At 45.3% G+C, this 27667-nt stretch overlaps 1 protein-coding gene across 11 annotated transcripts in view; it reads left to right on the plus strand.

The window, feature by feature from the left end:
* The window catches only part of TBCK (TBC1 domain containing kinase), a 2754978-nt gene that overhangs the window by 894541 nt on the left and 1832770 nt on the right, over nt 1-27667 (plus strand). For all 11 annotated transcript variants that reach the window (XM_069630931.1, XM_069630933.1, XM_069630936.1 and 8 more), the window contains one exon: nt 8896-9044. In XM_069630931.1, the coding sequence (XP_069487032.1) occupies nt 8896-9044 (149 nt within the window). The remainder of the gene's footprint in view (nt 1-8895; nt 9045-27667) is intronic.

A 27667-nucleotide genomic window follows, 5' to 3' on the forward strand; every position in this document is an offset into this window, starting at 1 on the left:
ACACAGGAGTCTGTCCTGATACATTCTGGTTTCACCAACACCGTCTTGTGGCCAATGCTAGATTTTACTTTTATGGACTTCATTGATTCACGGTGCTTCACCCTTTCTCAACTCTCATGCTGGACTTCCTTTGCATCTTGTACTCATGGTGACCCTGAATCATGCTGTTCCAATCTTCATCTTGTATCCAGACTTGCAACATTGTGTTACTACTGACTTCTGCTATTATATTCGCTCTCCCCTCTTGCTTCTCCACTCTTTTTGATGGCTTACTCTCTGTTCTGTCCTTCTCTCCCCTCTTCCTTTTCCTATCTCCTCCCCTTACTTTCTTCTATGCACTTACTCTATCAGAATTGTCCCGGGACCTAGTATGATAGCAACCCTGTCTGTCGCTCCCCCATCCCCTTACTGTTCCCCCTCCTACCCCCAAGACTATCTGAAACATTGTCAGGTCTAGTACGATAGTCGCCTGTCTGTTTCCATTTCCTTCCCACTCTCCCGCTCCCTTCTTTATCTATGTCTTAGCACTTGCACTATCTGAAATGTCGTCAGGCCGAGTACGATAGTTAATTTCACATCCTTACTGTTCATGGCCTGTAAGAATGTCGTCATATTTTCCCTTGTTCCCTCCCTTGCCTTGAAGCGCTTTGAAACACATTGTGTATAGGCGCTATATAAATAAACTATCATATCATATCCTATGTGCGTGGGACCGTGAGCCATTGTAACCATGGCGGTGACATATGCATCAGGTAGCATCCATCTTTTTTTGTTGTCCACCCAGCACCCTTACTCATCCAAACTTGCTAAACCCTCAGCCCAGTGTTTAAGTTCTTCTGGAGTGCCATCAGCTTGAATATTCTTTATCGAGTCAATCCCTTCATCTAAAATACAGGTATTTGTGGTTTCTTTCGTGATATACATTTCTGAGTATAAATCAGTAGCGGTCTGTTTAGCTATCCTGTCAGCAAAAGCATTTCCTCCTCCCACATAATCTACTACCTTCTGATGTGCGGCGCACTTCATGATTGCTAGTTGAGTAGGAAGTGCAAGTGCTGAGAGTAGCTGAACTATCATGGTGCCATGTTGGATTTTTGTTCCGTGTGAGGTCAAGAAACCTTGTTCTGCCCATAGTCTACCGAAGTTGTGAACCACCCCAAAGGCATACTGGCTATCTGTAAATATATTTACTCTAAGCCCTTTGGAAAGTTCACAAGCTCGAGTCAGTGCGATAATCTCTGCGGCATGCGCAGAGTTATGTGAAATTCTCTTGGTCTCCACGATCATGCTTAATTGAGTGATGGCATAAGCAGCAGTGGATGTACCATCCGGAAGTTTGAAACAGGAGCCATCACAATACAGCTCCCCTTGTGGATCATTCAGAGGTGTATCATTTAAATCAATCCTGCCTTTAGTTTCTTGCTCTGTGGTATAAAGGCAGTCATGTGACACGTCATCACTGCAAGCAATTTCTTGTGGAAGAGGTAATAATTCAGCGGGATTCAATACGCAAACCTCTTAATTTGGATATGCGGTGCAAATAGAATCAGTTTCTATCTCATTAATCGTGCAGAAGTAAGGTGTTGAGTTTGCGCGTTTGCTTTCTGTTTAATAGCACGTCTACGGAGTGGGGTACCATCACCGTTAAAGTGTGACCTAAAACCATACCCTCAATTTGTTTTACAGACGCAGTAGCAGCGACAGCTCTCAAACATCTCGGCCAAGCGCATGCAACAGGATCAAGCGTGGAGGAAAAATAGCCGCACAGTCTATTCTTCCCCCCATGTTCCTGCGTTAACACAGCCAAAGCACATCTATCACGTTCATGCACATACCGCTCAAAGGCGTTGTCATAATTTGGTGTGCCCAAAACCAGTGCTGAACACAGCACAGTCTTGAGCAGATCAAAAGCTTTCTGGTGTTCCAAGTTCCACGGTAATGGCAAAGAAATGCCCTTCTTTGTCAATGTCAACATTAGTTGTATCACTAGTGAAAGGTTCAGGATCCACTGTCTACAGTAAGAAGCCATTCCTATCATGACTCTGACTTCCTTCTGTGTATGCTAGAAATGCTTTTTATCCGTTCAGGTGTCAATCTTCTTCCCTACACACACTTAGGGGGAAATCAGGTATACTGGAGGTAAACGGGGAGCAAACCTGACATATCTTATTAGAAAACAATAGACCATAAAGGCTCCCGTTCCTCATCGGGGTTTGGACACTCAATTAACTGGTTGAACATGAATTATCACACTAAAACATGATTCAGAACAATAACGCTTAGAAGTTCATGGACAATACAACCTAACTTCATTGCTAATTCTGTTAAAAACAATTTTAATATAAAGCATATAAAGTTAAAAAAAACACATATATATAAAATGTAGTCAATGAATTGACAAACAGTGACCAGTGCTGTTTAATAAAGTGCTGTGTGCTAATCACCAAAAAGTGCTAGTAGAGTACAAAATACATAATATAGCTGTAACTAACTTTCAAGCATATTAGAGTTCTAAATGAACAGGTACTTATTTACAATTTTGGTATAGAAGCTTTTAAGAGAAGGCAACCTTAGACTTGTTATAGTAAACAAAAAAGAGCCATACAAAATACAACAAATGAGACCTATCTTTTTCGAATGTCTCAAAACATAGTGCTTTGGTTACAAAATACCTAAAGTACACCTTGGCGGGTTTTTAATCCTTATTGAGGTACTTGGTGTTAGTATCTACATTAGCCCTACATGTTCGCCCTGTAGTCCTTGGGATTGGTTTTAGGAACTTCTTCAGGGGGGTGTGGAAGCTGAGACTGAACACGTCCTCAGCTTGAGTCAGGATGGAAGCTTGATAGAACAGAACTCGTTCAGGCTGTTGCAGCAGCGTAGAGTCCTTGATCGTATTTATAGCGTATAAGTCTAGATTGATAACTGTTCACAAACTCTTGTTCTTAATGCAGGTTTAAAGTACCAGGCCAAACCTAATCATAAAAACAGAAAACCACATTGTGATTATTGTGGTTTCTTAATCAATGCCTTAGTCATTGTAATAGAAAGAAAACACCCTGTAATTGGGGGCTTACCGTCTCTTTAGTATCGGTAAATAGTGCCTAGGTACTGCCCAGATTCATAGTGTTGCAGTCCGCAGGGATGTCCCTGTAAACACACAAACATAAAACTCAATATTCTCTAATCTGTAGGTAAAGTGGTACTATACTATACAGCTTGCACATAGTGGTTAGGCATCTGATGCCATCTTGGTAGTGCTACAGTTAGGCTCTCAAAAGAAGCTTACTTAAGACTTCATCTTGTGGTAGATTCGTGTTTCCTGTGACTTATGATGTAGTGGTGTTGTAGTCCAGTTTGGTCAGACTTGTAATTATGAGGCCTAGTAATATTCTGTAAAAATAGAGAGTAAAGTAGTATTACACAAATGGGAAGAATGGGTTGACCATAGGTGCATCAGTGGTCCTAAATTTTGGGAACGGCAAGATTCTATTTTAAGAGGAGCTCTCTGGATTATAAGTCCAGAGGGCATATAAAATGCTAAAAGTCTAGGGTGTCCACAAAGTTAGTCAACAGGGTACTGCGGCTAACAGTAAAGTACTTATAGCCTAACACGCTATTGTATTTATCCAGGATGGTATATTTTTTTAAACAAATGTATATCATATAGTGCCGCTGGATATGTTGTGCCGTACAGGAGTTACCGAAAATAACGGAAGCTCAACGCATACCTTGAGTTTGGGAGTAGCAAGGCTCTGCGACTGCATTTCTGCTGGTACGGACAGTGTTGTGGTTTCTGCGTGTCTGTCGCTAAGGCAGCTTGTTTGCCCAAGATCAAGTACTTGACTCAGAAAGCGCATGCGCGTAGATGGCACTACTAAATGGAAGTCTCGCTACTAGTCAGGCGTGCAGTGCTCAATCACGGCCTTAAACAAAGACATGTTGAAAAAAATGGTTGTTTCACAGCAATGGGCTACCTATTGGAGATCCAAGAATAAGGTTGTGAAAGATCACGTTAGTATTTACCGGGCTCGGTCCCGTCGTAACTGCTCCATAGTCTGTTCCTATAGGATCCAGCCACGCTTGTTCAGGCACTCGAAACTAGCTGTGCATGTGTACAGAGTGAAACGCTGATCTAGGAATGATCACTCTCGTCGGTTAGTGCAGAGAGTATCTGGAAGAAGGAAAAGGGAGGCTATCTTCTGATTAAAGACCACAGTGACTCTCTCAAGTCGAGCGGTATGAGCAAGTAAAAACACCATTAAGTATACGAATGCAAATCGCTGCCTGTGGCAGGATGGCTGTCGCAAGCATACACCTTTGAGGAATAGTGTCCCGTTGCGAATGTATGGTAACACCCCTAATTAGTAGTGTACTAGGTGTGTGAGGTGTACCAGATGTAAGACGGCTGGACAGCTGGATGTTGGTGGGCTGGTGCGTATATCAGTCTGTAATGCTGAAGACCTATACTAATGGTAGCCTAACATGGAGTTATGGTAGTTTAATCTTACAGTTAAACATATATACAACTGAAAGTTGGATGGGTCGTCATCTCGGTGGCTATCTTGCGCGACCCATGGGAGAACAATTAAAATGCTCAGAGGTATAATCTCACTAAGTGGAAAGTGTAATCAAGTGCAGCAAATGGCTGGTTAGAACATACTGGCAAATCAATACAAGTACTATTCAAGGGTATGGTTGGAATATTATTTAATAAATATACTCCAATCAATATTTTCATTTAGTCCATCTGGATAGCTTTTAGTCAGGAAGATCAATTTTTGTTCTTGTACACTTAGCTTATGTTTGTCATTATTAGTGTCCTGAGTTTGATCTATTTTTAGAACGACTGTCCACCTGAGTTCTTCAGGTTTGTGCCCTTGGCTATTGAAATGGCCCACTAGTGGTGCATTCATGGTATTGTTCCTGATACAACTTTTATGTTCGCCAATCCTGACCAATCTTCTTCCCTCCTTTGACAGGAGATAGCCTAAATAGGCGACCTCCTGTCGACAATACTGAAACTTTTTTAATGACGCTTTATGCCCATGTTTTGCTAGATGAATAAGCAATAAGACAGTACCTTCCTTGCAAGCACTTTCTGAGTCTGCAGCTAAGAGAATGTCGTCAACGTACTGCAACAATGTACAAGTGGAAGGCAACTCAAGTGTATTGAGCTCCTCTTTCAAAGCCCTACTGTAAATGCTCAGACTCTCTGTGTACCTTGTGGTGCACGGGTGAATGTAAACGAGTGTCCCCCTAGGGTGAACGCAAACAAATATCTACTATCCACGTGTATGGGAATGCTAAAGAAGGAATTCTTTAGATCCACCACACTGAAATGAGTAGCAGAAGCTAGGATCATTGTTAATATCGTAGTTACATCAGGCACAATTGGAAATTGTGGAGCAACAATCTTATTGATAGCGTGCAATTCGATAATGAAACTAAAAGGAATCGCATTATCCCCTTTCTTGTACACTGGTAAAATTGGGCTATTGCACAAACTTCCTGCAATTTCTTCAATTACTCCACGATGTACAAAATCGGAAACTATACTCTTCAAAGCTTGCTCACCATCAACTGAAATCTTATATTGTGGAATACGTGGCAACTTAACTCCTGGTTTCAAAACAATTTTAACAGGCTCCATTTGCAAAATACCAACATCATTGTCGTCAACCGCCCATAAACACTCCGGAACTTCACTAAATTCAGGCAGCAAAGGTCCAGTCAAAAACTGTGAAGCAGAAGATTGCTGGGGTGAAATCGTCAAACGTACTCCACCCAAAGAACAATGAATTACTGCATTTAATTCCTTCAACAGATTCAACCTCAATAAATTCTCTCCACAGTTCGTTGTCAGAAGAAACGGACAGTGATCCGTGAATGGCCCCGGTGAAATCGGTACGGCAGAGAAACTGGACTAACCACTGGCATGCCAGAAAACCCTACAGAAACGTTATTCTGCCCTGACAGTGGGATGTCTGGAACCCGTGAATGATCAATGGAACACTTCTGTGCTCCTGTATCTATCAAAAATAGATGCTTCCTATTCCCCACTGTCATCTCAATGTAGGGCTCTTTCTGATTAATGGGAATAGGCGCTGGTTCCAGACCCTGCTTCGGGCTGTCCTAACAAAACAATATATCGTGGAAGACAAGATCTTCAGAGAGATAGGCAGTTGAAGGATTATCGAAAATATTTCTGTTGTCTATACTAGGTTGCTGATTATCTTGCGGGAATGACTGTGGGTTTTCAGCGAACAGGCTTCTACCAGGATCCCCTACCCCCGGGGGGCCTCTGGATTGTCTACCCATGACAGCATATGTGTTATTCGCCCTTTGCTGAAGGATCGGGCATTGTGCTCTCCAATAATCCTCTTGTCTGCAATAAGCATGTACAGGACCCAACTGCGCATTACTTTGTGGAACAAATTGACCTCGAAGCTGTGTTCTCCCACTTCTAGGTCCTCTAACCATCTGTTGCAATAATACTTTGGTTTTTTGATCTTCCCTTTTCTTTTCAATCCTCTTTTTCATTATTGACTCTATTTTTGTGATTTAGCTTGCCAAGTAGTCCCATTCATAAAGCTGAAACAGGTACCACTCAACAGGTATATCTCTATAAGTGAGCATAAGCAAAGGGTAAGCTATTCGCTTGAGGAGGGATGAGAGCTAGCAAAGTAGCAATGAAGAAGTCCAAACAATAGAACTGTGGTACCAAGATGGAAGAATGTCTAACCAAGGTTCGATGAAGAGCATACCTTGATTTAACTAATAATGCAAACACACTTATCAAAAAAACTATAACCAACCCCTGTAAAAGAAGGCATAGAATATGCAGACTTCTAAAGGAAAGGAGGCACACTAGGTTTAAAGACAGAGTAGCACATGCAATAATTTCAGCAGCAGCAATGTCAAGTTCACTGAAGATCTATTTTAAAAACGTAGAGAGGGGGGTTTTACTATTCACTAGGGCCCTTCAGTCAGGCCAAGGGGACAGGACCAATTGAAATACCTTTACTGTTTGTTCCTGGGGCTAAACAGCCTCGTGACAGACCTGTAGGTGCTTATAACGGGTTGAGTCAGTCCGGAGACATTTTGAGTTGGTTATTCCCAATGGATCACAGGCATCAAGACAGCTCCAGATGGTCCAGCAGTGAAGTCAAGTAGCGGTTATCAGCTCAAATCGGGTGAGGAAAATAAGCAGGCAACAGGTGGATTCAGCTTGGAGAGGTGCAAAGATGTGATGCAGTTCTTCAGTGGTGATCAGCTCAAATGCTGGAGCTCAGGTAGATGATGGGTCAAGTCAGCGGCTCGACAGTGGATCGAAAAGTGACAAGTGTCAAAGGCCGCTCCTGTGCTTGCAAGCAGCTTGAAAAGCGATTGAAGCTGGAAACAGCTCCATAGTTGTTTCTAAATATTGAAGGCCCCCATCTAGGGTCTCTAGGGCCAAGTGAAGTCCTTTGTGCTAAACTTACCACCCCAGAAGATTTCTAGAGAGCCCTTGCAGGTGTCCATTGATCTGGTTCCTGGGCACCAGTGTTTGCAGATTGCAGTGAGGGTTGCCCAGCCAGCAGATCACCCAACATTTTGCTCTAGGATGGTTGATGGAAAAGGCTTGCTTAGATGTTGTTTTCTTCACTCTATAGAAAAGGGCATTGAATCAGACTGTACTCCCAACAAAGTTCCAGGTGTAATCCTTCAGTAGTCCAAAGATGATTCAATGTGGGGGTGGTCTTACCACCTTAAGTAAGCAATATTCAACAATGGATTGGTTCCCTTCTAGCCTCTTGTTAAGGGTCCAATACAGGCTCCTGTTTCAGAATGTTCTGACTGGCAATGTCATGTCCAGAGTGCTCTGTTTGAAGGAAGTGGGGAGGGGGTACAGAAAGCTTTGAAAGTCTGGTAGAATACAAGTTGGTGAGAGCCTTGTGTGGACAGGTGCTTCTCTCCTGGCCGTGTACCTCCACCCCCTTTTTCTATTTGCCTAGATTAAGAAGTCTCTGTTAATTAGGAGAATGTGATTTCCTTTTGCATGGAAATGCCTATCTTTTGAAGGTGACAAACCTCTCCTAGAGAAGACAAAGGTGGTTACTGAGAGTCGGAGCCCAAATGGCCTTTTTTGGGGGGAACTCAGTCCCACATAGTGAAAACATGGGAGGCACTGCTCGAAGGTCACTAGCAAGCAGGCTGACAATAAAAGAACATCCAAAGTGTTTTGTGAGAGATCGCCATCCAAGACCGCCGTCCGTATTGGAACTCCTTGCTCTTCAAAGCTCCTCGTCGCCAGTGTTAAAGTCAGACGGACACCTGATGAAGTAATATGCAGGTATTTTATTTAAGTTTAACGGAGGGAGCAACAGGCGCTGCGCCCAGCTTATCTCTCAACCGTGAACTGGTTCCAGAACTCCTAAAGGTTCTGGAACGCACAGTAAAACATCAGCATATGGAACACATCAGCTTCTCAGAATGAATAGATTATTGCTGGGGAATTGTCCAAACTATTTTACAGAATTCTTCTAATCGCTAATAAAATGGGATTTGCTATCTTTCCGTCCACTGTACCTTTATCATAAGGGTTTTAAGAGAAGCTGCACAAAGGTAGAATGAGATGTTTGAGGAATAGGGTGTGTCAAATTAAGTTACCATCCACTTTCAAAAGTGATTTCGAATTAGTTTAAATAATTGATTTTTGCCAGTAGATGAAAATGTTTCGAAAAACGTGATATGTTTATATTGTAAGACATACCCACTACGCCATTGTCCAATTAAGCTCCTATTGTACAAGTAAATATAGTATGTGATCACAGGTACTCCATCACCTTCATTGATGAGGGGATGAGATTGTGTTCAATTAAAGCATGTAAACGATTGCCTTTTCTTTTGAAGGCCAACTGCAACAGAGTTATTGAGTGACTGCGTCTTCAGTGAAGTGTCGCAAATGTATGTGCCCTTTTGCAAGCAGGCCAGTTTGTTCTCATCAACTCTGAGATGTGCTAACTTGACTCTACCGGAGGACATCAGCCTGCTCTGTGAAGGTATTTCTCAAATGAAGAAGGGGTGTTGTAGCAGGTTTTTTGCTTTTTTTGGTTATTGTCGGGCATGAATCTGTCTCTTTCCTACATCTGTGACATTCCCTGCCCTGAAATGCTGCCATCTGTCTCACTCACCATATGATCTAATAAGGGTTTTTAAATAAACAAATGCACCCATTTAAGAAAAAAAAGTTGTTATACTGCCATTTCCGATGGAAAAAGAATCTCAACACATTTATATGTAATTGACTTTGAGAAACAATGGAACACTCTTCATAGTCGCCATTCAACTTTGTAAATCAGAGGCAGGTAATACCCACGCAATCCGCTATTGTCTTTTGTCAGTTTCTTCTTAATTTCAATATGAATTTAGTCTATATAGTTACAGCACTGGAATGCATCTGACTCTGCATGTTTGAGGTTTGAAATGGGGGGCATTCCCTACATGTCTAGTGCTTAAACAATGTTTAATATTTTCCTATGGGATGTTTTAGTATATGAAACTTGTTCCCGGAAAGTTACTACAGAAGACAAAGGTGAGTTCATCCCTCGAGGGGTGGCCACTGTTTGGAAGCCACAGATTACCCTCTGGGCCTCACAGTTCACAGCAGTCTTTAAACCGTCATTTTTGCAAAGCGTTAACTTTTCTTTATGTAATCCACATATTATCAAAGTTCATGTACAGTGAATAAACTAAAAAACATAATGAAAGAAAAAAATACAAAATAGAAACTTAGGCAAATACACCAATGAGTCGGTGGTAGGTTGCCTTAAAATCTCTAAATATGTATATACATATCTATATAGTTAAGGTTAATATTTGATTTTAATGTCATATATTTTTTCTGTATTAATAAAGTTTACTATGTTATTACCTTAATGTTTTTTTTCTGATGTTTGTAGACTTATTGTTTTTCTTGCTTTAACCTTTACTCTTTTGTAAAAATGTTTTTTCAAATATATATACTGGGAGTGCAATTCGAACTTGCCAGTGTTCTGGTGACTCCGTTACTATATATATATATTTCTGAGGCTTGTGGAATCTGCTTAGATCACATGCTGTGCATAGGCCGCATCTAGTGGAAGCTGCAGAGTATTAGTTTGTTTTTCGAAACTCAAAAATGGGCGTCGACACAGGGCGTGCCAGTAACACTATCCCTAGTGTGACCTCCACTGTACCCATGATCCCTCACGCGTCTAGGACCCTCAGATTGTTGTTTTCCACCATATTGGTCAGAAGCATCCCGCGGAGTTCCCTGGCCTTAGCCATAATTTAACAAAATATCTTAATATTTCCCCATTTTCTTCACACCAACGTCGAGGCACCGAACTTCGACACTCGGCGCTGGACCGGAGAAGAAATCAACCGTCGAGAGCTGCACGAAAGGCCTCTGGCCTCGGCCCTGCAAGTAGGGAGAGTGGGGGGTGGTACATACTCTACACACTATATATATATATATATATATATATATGTACATTTTCTTATATATATTTCTACACACACTAGCCCGCTGCCACAGGGTGCGTATGGAGGGTACCCCTTTCCAATTTTCCCCCAGTGCAACCGCAAGTACCCTTGGGTTGACACACGCCACGTGTAACCTCTGCTTGCCAAGGGACCACCCCGAGGCGAACTGCAGAGCGTGTAGTCGGTGTAAACCGAAGACCCTAAAGGACCGTTCGATCAAAGGTTGGGCACACCACGCCAGGTGACAAGAGGCCATGGCAGCGTGCTTTCGGACGGCGAGGGCAAAGTGGCGTCGAGAGACAGCCAAGCGCAAGTCCCCGACCTCGGAAGGTTGTCCGGCAGGGCAGCTATGGGGAAAACCCCCGGCGACACGAGCGCTACCCACAGCACTTCCACTAAACACACGAAGTCCAACCGAGACTCGATGCGCACGTCGAGTTCTTGGAAGGAGGCACACAGAGAACAGTCCACCGAATCGGTGTCCTCTGGGCTTTCTCAATCAAGATCGCCGCATTACACCAGGCAACCATCCACTATTGCCAAAAGTGCCTCGCTCCCTAAGGTAACGGAGGTTCAATCGTCGGAAGACGAAGCCGACCTCAATCCCAAGGCCGCAATCCAGGAGTCGGCGTCAGCAGACCGCGTGACAGCTGCTACCGAGTCCCGACCTCCGTACACTAGAGATAGGGACACTACCCCCGAATCTGGATGCCAGACGTCGAAAAGCTCCGATGAAGTGCTAACACCGGGGAAACACTCTTCCACCCACGGGGGGAAAAGAGCAGAAGCAGCACTCCCAACCTTCTTCTACACCACAGAAACAGACAGACAAGTCAGTCTTCTGTCAATTTACCCAAGACCCCTGTACAAGGCCATAGGTCCAGTCAGGATGGAACAGGGAAACTCCCAGGAAAGAGTAATCCCCAGCTCTAAGGAATGGTCTAGTGAGGATATAGACAGAGTTATGTCTAGGATGTCATCCCTGGCAGACTTCTATGCCAAGAATCCTGAGCACTTCCTCTCCTATACCCCTGATGGGGCTACTACACCTTCAGGGTCTGGGGACCCGCAACCCCCAAGTAAGAAATCCCGGGTTGAAGCACCAACACAAAGGCGGTCTTCGGACCCCTTCTGTATACAGCCTTGCTCTCAATATAATAAGGATCCACTTTTGATTGAGGATCCAGATTTGGGCACGTAGGGAGACCAAACTGGGATGGACTACTATGGGTATGACGAGGACCAAGAGGAGGACGAGGATGACCCAGAAACCTACAGGGTAGACTCCCCAGTAGGCAAAGAACCTCCGCTTACCGATTCCCCGGTCGACAACCAACCTCTCCTGAATGAGGTGTTGTCCAGAGTGGCAGAACACTTCCGCATAGATACCCAGGGAGCACAGGAAGAGAGGGATTTTGCCGAGGAGCTAGTGGGAGAAAGGAGACCTGCTGCCCAGGCCATCCCTATTCTCAAATCTATACAGAGAAGAATAGACCCTTCCCTTCTAAATCCCAACCTCACCAGGGCAGTAAACCCCAGGATCGAAAAACTATTCAGGGCAGCCCAGTCAGACTCGCTGTACATAAGGGGGCAACTGAAGCCGGACTCCCTGGTAGTGACAAAAACCCGAAAGAGGGCGGGAACGCCCCTATCATCGTCTGAAGCTCCCCCCGACAAGAAGAGCAAAGAGATCTATGGTTTGGGTAGAAAGGTAGCCTCCACTTCCGCCTACCAGGCAAGGATTGCCAACTCCACTACCCTACTGGCAGGTTACAACTGCCACCAGTGGGAACAGGTCGCGGACTCATCGGCTCCACCCCAGAACCTCTAAAAGACCAGTTGGCACAGGTTGAAGAGCCGTGTCCGGTTGCATCCTTAAAGCAACCTTTGATGCCACGGATAACCCCGGCAGACTGATAGTAGAGAGCACTGTTATCAAAAGATATGCTTGGTTACGACAATCTGGGTTCAAACCCGAGACCCAAGCATAGTTAATAGACAAACCGGTGGAGCCTGATCTACTATATGGCAAGGCGGTAGAGGACGCGCTAAAAAATGCCAAGGATAAGTACGAGACTCTCAAATCCCTGGGCCAATTAACCAACAAACCCCCGAATCAAAGAGGGAATGGCAATTTTCGTCACCCACGCGGCCAAAATTCCCAGAGAGGCTCCACCTATTCCCAGGGGCAGGGTACACCATGGAACAACAACCACCAGCAGTCTACCCAGGGGTAACAAAAGAGGACGTGGTAAGGGTAGAGGCAGCCCCAGTAGAGGTGGCGGCACGCCTCCCCCAAAACAGTGACGTTCCGTTCAGGGTCCCTTCTCACGCATCCCCAGTAGGGGGACGCATTTCTGACTTCACCCAAGCTTGGGAAGGGATCACATCAGACAGATGGGTGCTGTCCACAGTGTCCGCAGGATACTGCATAGAACTGTTACAGCGTCCCCAAAACCACCCTCCACGACAAAAAGTAAATTCATTAGACCACCAGAAGATCCTCCTCGAAGAGATCGCCAATCTTCTAGCGAAGGACAAGATAGAACTTGTCCCGGGACACCAGGTAAACAAGGGTATTTAATTAACTTACTTCCTTGTGCCAAAAAAAGATTTGACAATGCGCCCAGTATTGGATTTACGGCCTGCAAACAAGTATGTCAAGCCCCAAAAATTTTGCATGACTACTCTCCAAGAGGTAATCCCCCCCTCCTAAAAACTAAAAAAGGGGGATTACATGGCAACATTGGACATGAAAGATGCCTATTTTCATATTTCCATGTTCCCAGCGCACAGAAGATACTTGCTCTTCAAGGTGGACAGTCAGCACTACCAGTTCAAGGTAATGCCCTTCGGTATAGCCTCGTCTCCAAGGGTATTCACCGAGGTACTGGCGGTGGCGGCACACCTACGCAGGGAGGCAATCCCAGTGTACCCTTATCTGGACGACTGGCTCATCACCGGGGAGACCCCAGTAATTTGCAGAACAAACATTCAAAGAACGATCGACCTCCTCTTCGAATTAGGTTTCTCCATAAACGAGAAATAGTCAAGTCTGGTGCCAAGCACCTCCAAACAGTTCCTAGGAGCTGTCCTAAACACACAAGAGGGGTTGGCCTTTCCATCAGAGGAAAGAATTCGGAATATACTGCTGCAAATTCCGCAATATCAGGCTGGTCGCCAGATAACGGTACGCAAAGCAATGCGTTTGCTGGGCATGATGGCGTCATTTATTTACCTGGTCCCCCACGCGTGCCTTCGCATACGTCCCATGCAAGAATGGTTGGCGAAACAGTGGTCTCAGGCAAGTGGTCAGTGGGACGACCTAGTGGTCATTTCGCCAACACTTGTACAAAGCCTTCACTGGTGGACAAGAGAAAATCTATCCAAGGGGAAACCCTTTTACGATCCTGAGATACAGGCGGTAGTCACAACGGACGCATGCTTGTCAGGGTGGGGAGCACACCATCTCCAACACACAGCTCAGGGTCTCTGGTCTCACTCAGTGGCCAAGAATCACATCAACCTGCAAGAGCTTCTGGCAGTATTCAGAGCGCTTCAAGCGTTCGAGCCCTACCTTTTGGACCTGTCAGTGCAGATCCTGATGGACAGCACTACAGCCATGTTTTACCTGAACAAGCAAGGAGGGACTCGTTCGCCAAATCTGTCCAAGCTCGCCCAGAAAATGTGGATATGGGCACTCAGACGGAACATCTTCCTGTCATCTCAACATGTTCCAGGGGATCTCAATTCGCTGGCGGACGCTTTGAGCAGAGATCCCCTCCCAGAGGAACACGAATGGTGTCTACAGAGCGAAATCGTAGAAAATATCTTCTCTCAGTGGGGTTTCCCCACTATAGACCTATTTGCAACAGGCAAAAACAGACAATGCCCAGGATTCGCAAACCAGGTTCCCCCAACCAGACTCCCAGGGGAACGCCCTGTGGATGAACTGGTCAGGGATGTTTGCGTACGCTTTTCCACCAACTCCTCATCAGGAAGGTGGTCAACAAGATGAACAGAGAATCAATGACGCTCGTCCTAGTTGCTCCCATGTGGGCGAGACAACCGTGGTTCCCACACTTATGCAGACTAGCGGTGTGCGAACCCATCAAACTCCCGGGCTGGTACAACTTACTGTCCCAGCACCAAGGTCAGAAAGTGCATCCTCAACCCAACTCAATGAACCTGGCAGCATGGCTCCTGAGGTCAGAGTTTGGACATCTTAATTTACCGCAGAGATGTATGGACATCCTAAGAGAATCGAGGAAGCCGAACACGAGGCACTGCTACTTTGACAAATGGAAAATATTTGTGCCAGAATAAGCAAATCAACCCAGTTGATTGCACTCCTTCCACAATTGTCACATAAATGCTCCACCTGTTTGACGCAGGGTTGGTTTTTAACTCACTAAAGGTACACCTGACAGCTCTGTCAGCATACACCACCTCCCATAACAAGGTGTCGTGGTGGAAAGTACCAGTGGTTAAAGCCTTCATGGAAGGAGTAAAGCGACTTCACCCTCCAATTTTTAACCCCCCACCAGGATGGGACCTTAACTATCTATCTAAGCTCATGGGCCCCCCCATTCAAGCCTATGCATAAAAGCAGTCTCAAACACCTGACTTATAAGACAGCCTTCTAAGTAGCTATTACATCTATAAGAAGGGTCGGTGAAATTCAGGCTCTGTCAGTGCAGGATCCTTTCTTTACGGTTCATAAAGATAAACTGGTTTTATGTACACACCCTAGGTTTTCACCTACGTTTATTTCTAAATTCCACGTGAACCAGTCCATCGAGCTTCCGGCTTTCTTCCAAGACCCACAAAGCTCGGCTGAGGTGAAACTACACACCCTAGATGTGCGTAGGGCGGTCCTACACTATGTAAACAAAACCAGACCGTTAAGGAAAACCGACCAACTGTCTCTGTAGCTACAGGCAAAGAGGGAGAGCACATCTCTAAAGGTGCCATCTCTAAGTGGATTGTGAACTGTATCCAGCTGTGTTACTCCCTTTCTGAAAAAACTTTGCCTTTCACGCCAAGAGCCCCCTCTACAAGAGGCATTGGGGCCACTCTGGCTTTCATTGCAAATGTACCCTTCGACACCATTTGAAAAACAGCTACTTGGAGCTCTATTCACACTTTTACTCAGCACTACTGCATTGACACACATGCGAAGACAGATACTCAAGTGTGGGACAAGCCGTTCTAAGACATTTATTTGCTCATGACCCTTTTCACATCCCACCTCCTTCTTCTAACACTTCTCGCTAATCTATGCACAGCATGTGATCTAAGCAGAGTCCACAAGCCTCAGAAGGGATACATTACTCACCGTAATCGTATTTTTGATGCTTGTATCTGCTTAGATTCACATGCGACCCACCCTTCCTCCCCTCTGAGAGAAGGCGCATGGATGCTTGTAGTCTTATCTATCTGCTTGGATTATCTGTACTCGCGCTACTCCTCATGCTACCTCATGTCAGAAAAAATACAATCTGAGGGTTCTAGACACGTGAGGGATCATGGGTACAGTGGACGTCACAATAGGGATAGTATTACTGGCACGCCCTGTGTCGACGCCCATTTTCGAGTTTTGAAAAACAAACTGTAATACTCTGCAGCTTCCACTAGATGTCGGCCTATGCACAGCATGTGAATCTAAGCAAATACAAGCATCAGAAGTATCAGAAATACGATTACGGTGAGTAATGTATTATATATGAAAAATCCTTTTCCAATGCAGAAAAAGGAAAGAAAACGGGACGCAGTCCCAAAAGCAGCAAAAACGCCCAAATTGGTTTCTGCAATGAGGCAGAGACACCGAAGCAGGTCCAGACTGGCAAATCCCTTTATTTTTAATGGGTTAACATAACAAGGAAAAGCAAAGAAATGACACGTTTCGCGGTGCTCTCACTGCTTGATCACGTTAGGAGTGTCGACATTATAAAGGTGACTTAAAATAGTACAACAGTCTCTATGGTATCCCCTCCAGATAGAATGTCACTGTGTAAAGCAAAGTGCTTTCCTTATGCAAAAAAGACAGACATCTTTCAATATACACTTAAAAAACACAGTTGCTGTAATCTATTGAAGTAAAAAAATCACACCACATTGCAATAAAAGGAATTCACTCTTGTACAGTGATAAAAAAAGGAAGAAAATCAAATTATTTCTTCACATAGAAAGATGTGCTAAATGTGGAGTATACCACAGTAAGTAACCACTTTGTTATAAGCGACTGCTAGCAATCTATATATAACATTATTATAGATGTATCTAAAAACAGACATTTAGGCATATCGCAATGTATTTTAAAATAGGGCTGATTTCAATTGCGAAAAAACTCTCAGTAATGCTTACCCAAAAGAGTGCAAAAACGGTAGCCTCTCGCTAAGTAGCTGCCTGTGTGCTAGTGATTCGCTGCCCAAACCTCCACACTAACCCTGACGAACACTAATACTACCAAGATAAATGGCCAATTATGACTCGTACAGTGCAAGATTAGTAGCCTAGGTTAAGCAGAAGTGTACTAGGACCTCATATTACATCAATAAATAAAGTGCATAGTGCCGATGAATGTCTTCACTGTAAACATATTGATTGGTGCAAATAAGCATAGCAGCGATTAGCTGGAATAAATTAATTCTAACATAATGTTTCCCATTGGATAAAGTGCTTAGTGCCTGTAAACTTTCATGGTAAACATATCGACTAATGCAAATCAGCAGAATGACAATTGACTAAAGTCAATGGATGCAAACATAGACAACTATTATACAGGGATGGGATACCAAATGAGAAGATATGACATTAAAGCCCTCTATTATGCTAAAACCTCTCATGTATATGTCATCCCATCAATAAAGTGCTATGTGCAAAGTCCTATATGGAGTTTCAGGTAGTGTGGTGTACTGGGCTGTGGCATATGTGCAAGTGTGTGATTCATGAAAGAAGCCCGCCAATATTAATAAATCTTAAGGGGTGATTCTACAAAAAGAGGCTGTTGTGAATGTCTAAAAATGTACTTGACTATCAAGCACTCCTAGTGGAACAAAATAGAAAAAATAATAAAGTAAGGGAGAAAAATCTCTGATTCTAAAAAACTGTAAAAATTGTGGTACCAAAAATGTCGGGGGTGCTACAGGAGTATCAATATATGGTTATAACAATAAAACCTACCTGAGATGTTAACCTAATGGTGTCCCCCGTACATAATAAATGCAAAAACAAACAAACCATCAGACGTGGGGTAGCCTATACGACCAAAAGGCTATTAAAGGTTGCTTAATGTCCATGCTCTCACAGCGCAGACAACGTTATTACACATAAAAAGGCTAAGTCTTGAAAAGAGAGAAAATAGAGGAGAGAAAAGCAGATACTTAGATTAAATAGCAGTAACCTCGTACAGTTCAGACTGGAAACCATATATATGAAAAACTCCACTGGGCAATGATACGAACAGTACTGCCAGGATATGACAATAATGTAGATGAAGAGCCCAACATCCTACAACTGGAAATGAGGAACATGCATAATAACAATAATCTTTTCCTCCAATGCTAGGTTCCCATAAAAGTGTAAAGTTCTTCATCTAAGTTATGTCTTCTGGGTTTTTTGTTTCCAGGTCCAAGATGCATTTAGTTTCCAATTGTCTGAGTGACAATTCTCTATTGCCACCCCTGGGGTGTTTGGCTACTGTGTGTATACCAAAAAATGCAAAGCCATCTAACTTCCCATCATCTACTTGTTTAAAAATGTAAAGCCATAGGATACGTACGGTCTACATGTTTAATAGCATGGATATGCTGGAGCATGCGCAGCTTCAATCTGCCTATTGTGCTCCCAACATACCACTTGTCACAGGAACAAACAAGCACGTACTCCATGTCACAAGTGATGCGTGATCCTATAGAGATGTTTCTTGCCAAGATGGGATGTTCATAATTCAAAGTGTCTCTGGCATATTGACAGGCTTTGCATTTCCCGCACTTGTGGAAGCCTGCAGTTGGTGTGTTAAGCCAGGTTTGGCCTATGGATAATACCACTGGATTCATAAAGCTAGAGACCAGATTGTCCTTCAGGGAAATCGAACGTCGATATGTAATATTCATTCTATCCCCCAAGGCTCCTCCCATGTGTTCATCCAGCTGTATAACATGCCAGTGTTTACGCATGATCTGCTCTATATGTGTCATGATGCCTACCCCTGGGGACCAAGACCAAGTCCAGCAACCCCGGAAGCAGGCATCAAGTTACCCCAAGCAAGCCCAACAACCCCCACTAAGGGGCTATTTGGGTACAGTCCTGGCGCCTATGGCGACAGGCTCATATGGAGAGTCAGTCCTGGCGCCAGGCTCATAGATTAAAACTTACCTGATGCAGACCATGCTGCAAACTTACCTGATGCAGACCATGCTGCAAGAGCTCCAAGCCAAACGAGGCTTGGAAGGTACTATTTTACCTAGGGACAATTTTTTTACTCGGGTGGGGCTGGGGAGGAATACTTACCTGGGACTACTTTGGAGGCTATTTAAACCACGCCCGAAGAGCAGCACACACTTCGCGTTATTCTGCATCCAGCAGCGTAACGCTCACCGTGCCTGCAAGTCTGCATCCAGTCTTCTGCCACGCCCGCCTCGAGTTTGGGGCTCCTAGAAAAAGGGAGAAAGAAGGAGAAAAGGTTAGAACAAGAGCAATACCTTTGATCCTTACCTGAATTTCCGCTCCATCTCGCCTTCAAGCTGGAAGAAAGAAGTTATTTTATGCGCGTCGCCTCGCCTGCTGCAGCGCCACGCTGAACTCGCCGGCCTTCGCAGCATCTTCACATTTCACTGCATCCTCTTGCATGTTCCCGCCGCACTCCGGCAACTAAGGAGAAGACAAGAACAGCAAGGTGAGCCAAGGGAATACACAGAGGAATACCCCCCATAGACTTACCTGATTTTACCACCGGGGTACTATTCTTCTTCACGGGTCGGCGCAGCTTCCACTGCATCTTAGCCGAACCCCGGCCCCTAAGGGGAAACAAAAGGACAGCAAGGTGAAACAAGGGACTAACAAGGGGAGCCATCCTCACCACAAATAACTTACCTGATTTTACCGACAGAGGCATTATCCCCCGAGACTTCATACTTTCTCTCAGCGCCTGAGTAAGGGAGAAAGCAACAGGTTACGTATGGACATTATTTTTATCGAACTGTGTTGGATAATACAAATCCTTACCAGAACATTACCGGTTGCCATGAGGAACTCTTCAGTAGGGTCAAGCTGCAACCTGCAAGGAATCGGACAAGAGTGAAAGTCAGGCATTTGAACTCTTACGAACTACATACTTACGGCGTCTTGCCGGGAATATCGGAGTCAATATTGTCCTGGAACTCACCAATTCCTTCGAGCCAGTGAAGCAACTGGTTATCTACGCGCCCCTGCGCTCAATGCAGGATGGAGAGCTCATCTTTTCAAATCATCAGGTGAGACTATAAGAGGGGGCATCCAATGTGATCAGTGGGGAGAACAGCGGGGTGGGGGGATTTATGCTCAACTCCACGGGTGGTTAATTCCCTTTCTCCATTTGCAGAAGAATATTCCTACGGGCCAAGCAAACGAAGCTAGGTGGACCAGTCCAGTACTACTTCGTGGCCCTACGCGTCACATTGGTGGAGACCGCAGCAGTCCAGTCCAGATCGACGCCTCTGTGGGAGCCAGGTGAGTGTAACAATATGCTGGGAAGCCTTGCCATAAGTGAGAATGAGTCGAGTCTCACTACTGCATATGTCTGTAGGTGGCAGATTTTTAGCTATTAAAAGTGAGGAGCGATCCTGGTCCCTGGCCTTGTGATATGCTAGTTCAAGTATTTTTTTTAGGATATCCACGTTGTTTAAACTTCAAGGCCATTCCTGCACATTCTGTATCAAATGTCTCCAACTTGGAACAATTCCTCCTTATGCGGATACATTCCCCATATGGTATACTCCATTTTAGGGCGTGGGATGATTGTTCTTGGCGTGTAGCGGTATATAAGAACTTGTGGGTTTCCTGTATAGTTCTGTGACAAGTTCATCCTGAGCGACTTTAACAATAATATCCAGATAGACAATAGCAGTCTTGTTGTGGCTCTCGGTGAAATGAAGATTTAGCTCATTATTGTTTAGTTTCTGGACAAAGTCCAGCCATTCTGAACTTGTTCCATCCCAAATAATGAATAAATCATCTATATACCGCAGCCAAAGGATAATTTTAGCTGTGTAGCAATTGTTCTCTGGTCGCCAAACTACAAATTTTTCCCACCAGCCCATAAACAAGTTAGCGTAGGAAGGGGCAAATGTAGTACCCATAGCTGTACCTTGGAGCTGTACATAGAATTCTCTATTGAACAAGAAACAATTGTTTGTCAGACAGAGATGGATCATATCCAATATCATTTTTCTGTGTCATCAGAAGTTCATGGACCGAGTGTGGAGAAAGTATTCACACGCTCGTAGTCCATCGATGTGTCTGATGGAGGTATAAAGAGATACATAAAGGGTTGTGAGTAAGTAGGTAGATTCCCAAGTAATGCCATCAATTTTATTCAAAAAGCCTATATGTACGTACATAATGCCTTTATGATAGTTAAGGTTAAGACAAAGGGCATGATTCATGGAATGATTTTGGCGGAAAATAGGGGGCTTGCGCATAAGCGCCAGTTTGTGTATTCATAGAACCCAATGCACGGGGCTTACCAGGGACTTGTGAGTAATCTGCACTGGTCCAACACGTCACTGCGACACCACAAATGCCTTGCGTGAGACTCGTAGCGAAGGGGCGTTGGGTTCTGAACAGTCACCTAAAAAAGGGGCGGAACACGTGGAATGGGGAACAAGCAGTGAAAATATGGGCGTAACGAGGGATTTACCACAAAGTAAAATCCTCGCAACGCCCATACGCACGCTAAAAACCCATATTGATGGAATTAACAGGGCTTGCCGGCGCTAGGTAAAATACGTGCAAATCCTGAAACACGTACGCCACGCAACAGCTGGCGGATACGTCAACACGAACAACAAACGCACGTATGCAGCTAGAAATGTGAATGGAGAAGAACGGGCCACCGTGACCCAACGTGGAGCTCTGTACATTAACCCATTTTGCAGACATGCTGCTTGGTCTGCTGTGAGAGTTGTAACCTGTAAAGTCTGGTTCAGGGCCCCCTGCTGACACTCGGTGTGAAGTGGGGCATCTCCCTCTGTACACCTTGGAATGCTCACATGTAAACTGGAATCCAAGTGATTTGACCGAATGTCAAATTATTGAAAAGGAAATGACCGAAAACAAAGTGTTTGAATGACCAAAAGTTCGAACACTTTGTTTTCGGTCATTTCAGGCCAGATAATTTGAAAAAACAAACATTCACACACACACACAACACGCACCCATAACAACCCCCACCCACACCCTCAGCACACTCCCACCCACATCACCAACATAAACAAACCCCACTTACCTTGTCTTCACGCTGGGTTCCTGCAGCGCCAGTTCCCTTTCACTTCTGTGAAAGGGAACCATCGCTGCAGGGTCCTTTTCTTTTTCTTTTTTTTTTTTAACACGGAAGGCTGCGGGGGTGTCCCCCGCAGCCCCCGCTCACTATACCGTAAAGTATAGTGAGCGTTGTAATTCGGGGTACACCCCCGCAGCCCCTGTTTTTTTCCCAATGCTACCACCAAAGGATCGAACTTTTGGTGTTCGATCCTTTGGTGGTAGCATTTTTAGAACATTTGGTTGTTTCGACCATTTGTTTTCGGTCAAATCGACCTAAACCGTAAACTGTGAGCACTTCCAAAGGCTTCATTTGCCCAAGTGCTTTATCTCTTATTTGTGCCAAGTGCCCCTTTTTAGCACACGCTGTATCATAAGGTGCAAGCGGAAGCTGCGTCATAAGCGATGTGCTTTAAACACACTGGGAGCCTGCTGCTAAGGGTGCTAATGAAACCAAAACACGAGGTTTTGAGTCAGAATTAACATGGCAATCCATAAGCTGCAGGCTGTTGCATTCACATTCTGTTAGGTTAAGTTGCTAGTCTCTTACAATATAATGTTTGGGTCCGTCTATTGGTGACATCATGAACAGGTTATTTGCTGTTAAGAAATAACAGCTCTGTAGATGTGAATGGACACGTTCGAGGCAGTTGCTCATACTCACTAGGTGAAAAATCCGCATTTTGGGTTAATGCAACTTACTTGGAGGCAGATCAGATGTCATTATGTTGCTACTTTAAAATGTTAGAATTTTTACTAATTTTCTTAAATGTTTTTCTGGGAAAACAGAGATCACTGTACCACTAGCTTTCTTTACACATCAACTACACCAAATTAGAAGTGTGTGCCTATTATCATATCAGGGTTGAAAACAATGTATTTACTTATTTTATTTCGTGTTATGCGCCACATGCCCGTGGGCCTCAGGGCACCCGACGGCTCTCATTGTTATTGGGAGCACATTCCATTCTCTGGGGACCTGAACTGGGAAGCCAACTACCTCTGAATTTAGCCACATGGATACCTCCCATACTTGTATATTTGCAGGAGGAAAACCTCCTAGATCCCTCAGAGTGGTTACACCTAAACGGAAATCTCTTTTGACCGAAGAGAACAACATTAATATGTATCCATGAGGACCCCAATCTTTTGCTCATTGCACCTACAACGGCTTTATTCCTACGTCCCGCCCCCTTTCTTCCATACTGTACGGGCGTCCCTTGCTTGGGACGGGAACTGAAACGTTTTCACCAGAAAAAAGTCTTTCCCCTTTAAATTTAGTTGCTCGCTGGGGCAACGGGCCCAGACCTACCTCACCAAGGCTGTGGTTGAGGCCTTTCTGTGGCTCGTAATTCCATGTGTGTCAACTCTTAGGACACGGACGATGAGGAGGAATAAGACACCTCCTCTGCAAGGGCTTTCCATGACAGGTTAGCCGGTGTGGCAGAGTACCTGGGAATTCCTCAACCGCAAAAAAAGCAGTCAGAGGCGGGGGTCCTAGCAGAGGTACTGACCATCCTCTCCGCCACTAGATCGGGTATACCGCTACAAAAGGATGTGGAGGACCGGGTGAAGAAGGGCCAGACAAAACCCATTCCACGCAAGCCAACCAACAAACTGCTCAATGCAAAATGCAGGCCGGTAGCAGGCGACTCTCTCCTCCTGTCGGTGCACCCACTGCCACACTCATCAGTCATTGCAGCAGCATCAATGTATGCCATACCTCAGACTTCCACTTCATCTTCCACTTCGGCCCTTTTAGGTGAGGAGGAAAAGGTCCAAGAGGCCAATGGAAAATAAGGTAGGTTCCAACGCCACTCTCCACTTGCGGCAAGCCAATGCAGATGCCATGCTAGCAACCGTAAATCGGAAATTATGGACGGAGCTAGCCAAATTCCTCCCATATTTTCCAGTTCACAGACAGGCTTGTTTCAAGGCTGGGCTTGCTGAACCCAAAATAGTGGCACAAGACATAATGGAGTAATCCGTGGCTCATATCGATACAGCAGGCAGGGCCATTTGTGTGGCTACAGACATGAGGCGGACTGCGTGGCTCAAGGCAACTAGGTTTAATCCGGATGTGCAGGACCGTATTCTCAAACTCCTATTTGAAGGAGGGGACCTTTTCCATTCTTCCACTGATGAAGAGTTGGACAAGAAAAAGAACCGCTCTCAAACAGCGCTGACGGGCTATGCTGGCAAAACCTGCTGCTAAGAACTTTGCACAGGGCCGGGTGCAATCTGACAGAGGTAATACCTTTGGTGGTTTCAGGGGCTTCCAGGGCTACCACAGTAGACAGCCCGACAGGTCCCCCAGCCAACACCGGCGCAAACAGTAGAACAGAACACCTCTCACAAGGGCTTCTTCCTGTCCCCCTCCCAGGCACCAGCCTCAGAGGGAAAGAAGCAGTGACAGGGTCATCAAGATCCACAGCTCTCCGGTGGGTGGCAGACTTGCACTTCACTTTCATTAGTGCACCCTCGATCATGTGCTCGCCTTTCTCCGCACATCTGGCACACTCAGGGGTGCAGTGCACACATGCCAGACCTATCTGGTTCCCATAGGTGCATACAAAAACTCTGGTGGTAACGTTTTCGCCACCTCCAACCTGGTGGTCAAAAGGCATCTAGCAGTACTAACCAGGTTTTACCCAGCTGTTGGATGCCCGAGGTAAGGCCCAACAACAGAGTGGTCTTAATAGTGACTAGTCGGATGCCCACACCTGGTCTGGGACCTCAATGTGGTTCTGAGCGCACTGGCTCATAAACCATTTGACTCCATGGCATGTGTAGACATCCGACTAGTCACTATTAAGACCACTCTGTTGTTGGGCCTTACCTCGGCACACATGAGCAGTGAAATGTAGACCCTGGTGGCATCAGAGCTATATACCTCTTTCCATCGGGACAAGGTGGTGCAACGGACACACCCCTCTTTTCTCCCAAAAGTGGTGTCGTCGTTTCACCTTAGTGAAGAAATAGTCCTTCCAACTTTCTTCCAAAACTCGAAAGATGATGCAGAAAAGGTGTTATATTGTCTCGACGTCAGGAGAGCGCTGAGATTCTAACTGGACAGGTCTAGGGGCTTCCGCAAATCAGATGCCTTGTTTATCACATTTGGATCGTCAAAACCAGGGTGTCGGGCCTCGAAAGCCTTGTTAGCTAGGTGGATGGTTATGGCCATCAAGGAAGCCTATGAAGTATAGCGCATAAAGTTGCCAGCAAACATGCACGCTCATGCGGTCTGGGCCAAAGTAACAGCAATGGCATTCCAAAGACATGTGCCATGGCAGAGAATCAGCAGGGTGGCCACATGGGCTCCCCCCTTCTGCAAACATTATTGCTTGGACATCAGTGCCAGATCAGATGCAGCATTTGGTCAAGCAGTCCTGAAAAACTTGTTTTATTAGCAGTTGCAAAGTCTTTCCTCCCCGGGGCTTCAGTCAGTGGTAATCGCCCATACAGTATGGAGGAAAGGGGACGGGACATAGGAGTACTTAGAAGTTACTCACTGTAGTGACTAACATACTCCTAGTCCATAGCCCGCTTTCCTCAATTCCTCCCAACAGCCCCTCCTTAAAGAAAATAACAATGTTATTAGGCATTTGTAGGATAGTCGACGCGTCAAAGGTGTAAGGGAGGCATGGTATCACAAGTATATACAGACACAAGATTGGCAAGTTCAAAAACATTTATTATAACTTGAAAGGTGGGCTTTGAAAAACTCCTAGCTTGCCCTATAGCTAAAGATAGGTGTACTCTCAACCATCAAAGTAAATAAAACACAGTCCTAGTCATTTGTCAGTCAAAACAAAACAAAAATAGCCTATACTACAATGAATGTGTATAGGGAAAGATGTATATGTAAAGGAAAACACAGTGTTCAAAACAATATCTCAAGGTAACTGAGCAAAACTCCCCTCACCATGTTTTTAGCACGGGCTAAGGTGGCACACTTGCGTCTTACAACACACTCTGGTTTTAGACACCAGGATGCAGCTCAGGACGTGGACCAGGGCCTTCCATGAAAAAAGTATTTTGTTTTCACAAAGTTTCTTTTCGAAGGGATTGTGTCCTCCGACGTATTCCTCATCTTAGATATCTCCTTCCAGCTCTGCTGGCCTCGGAAAATTTTTCTCTAGAGGGCGCTGCGCGTCAACGTCCTCCGAGTAGATGTCCCTCGACAGCCGCCGTATCGACGTCGACGTCATCCTGCCTATAAAGGCGGCGCGCAGCGTCCGTTGCTCAGTTCCGTTTTTCCGCGCTTACTCAGTGCCTCGGGATACCGTTGCTCAGTTTTTTGTCAGGATTAAATCTATTTACCTCGAGTTATTCGATCCGTACTCGATGGCTTCTTCGTCGGAACCGACAACTCCTCGATCCGGCTTCAAAAAATGCCGAGATTGTGGGAAAAAGATGTCGCTGACTGACCCTCACAGAGTTTGTCTGTGGTGTTTGGGAGCTGAACACCATTGTTCGGAGTGCGAGGACTGTATGTCCATGACAGCTAAGGCCCTGAAGGAGCGTAGGGGGAAGCTGGAGAAAGGTAAGACTTTTAAAGCTTCTTCTTCGTGGACGAAGTCTAGACATTAGTCTCCTCGTCACCATTCGCGTTCCAGGTCTCGGAGTGGGTCCCATCACTCCTCGAGATCGAAGCACTTGAAGAGACGACGTCGAAGATCCCCTTCTCCGTCTTCCTCTTCCTCTGTTTCACCAAAAAGAATCCCTTGCCCCACGAAACATAGTTCCCTGGCTGAATGGGAGGAATTCCGCAAAAATATGAGCGTCTTCGAGAAAGCGGCCACGACCCCCTCGAAGACTGCCGAGAGCGATGCTCTGGTCGAAAGACCCGAAGGTCAAAAATGCTGCGAGTCGCAGTACCCGGCGAAAGAAACCTCTTGAGCGCGTCTCGAACCCTCGAGTAGGTCTATGACCCCCAAACCTTCCTCGAAGGTTCCGTCGACGAAGGTTCTGTCGACGAAGGTTCCGTCGACGCTGAGGTCAGTGTCTTCGACGCCGTTGTCGAAGGGACCTTCGACACACTGGTCTGTCGACTCGAAGCCAGCTTCGACACCGCCGTCGACGCCAAGAAAAGTCACGGTCACGACACACCCAGTGACTATCCCCAGGTCCTCGATGTCGATGGCTTCGAGATTGTCGAGTAGAATCCCAATTCTGTCGAGGTCATCGAGGCCTCCGCCTTTGTTTTCGACGCCACGCTCGAAGCCTTCGGCGTCGACATCAACGTTTTCGAGGCCGATTATGACAAGTTCGGCACCCTCTGCCTTGGAAATGGGATTTACACCCTTTATGAGTTCAGAACAATTGAGAACTATGTCCTCAATTATGGAAGAGGGTGAATTGTCTGAACAGGATGACACATTTGATTTGCAGGGACCTGTAACCCCAATTAGAGAGGAATTGTCCTCTGAAGAACGCAGGTTAAAGGATCTTCATGATTCCTTACATGAGGCAAGTGGGTTAGACACTTCCCCTGAGGTGGAGTTTGCTAGGCCAGACCCGGGGGAGCATGCTGAAACTCCCTATGAGCCTTAATGGCCAGGATCACAGAGTTTATGCGGTGGTCTGCACCTTCACAATCTTTCCAACAAGATGACCTTACGGATATTCTTGACAA

This window comes from Ambystoma mexicanum, chromosome 6q (assembly GCF_040938575.1).
Source record: "Ambystoma mexicanum isolate Mex_15411 chromosome 6q, UKY_AmexF1_1, whole genome shotgun sequence".
In the NCBI taxonomy this organism is placed as follows: domain Eukaryota; kingdom Metazoa; phylum Chordata; class Amphibia; order Caudata; family Ambystomatidae; genus Ambystoma; species Ambystoma mexicanum.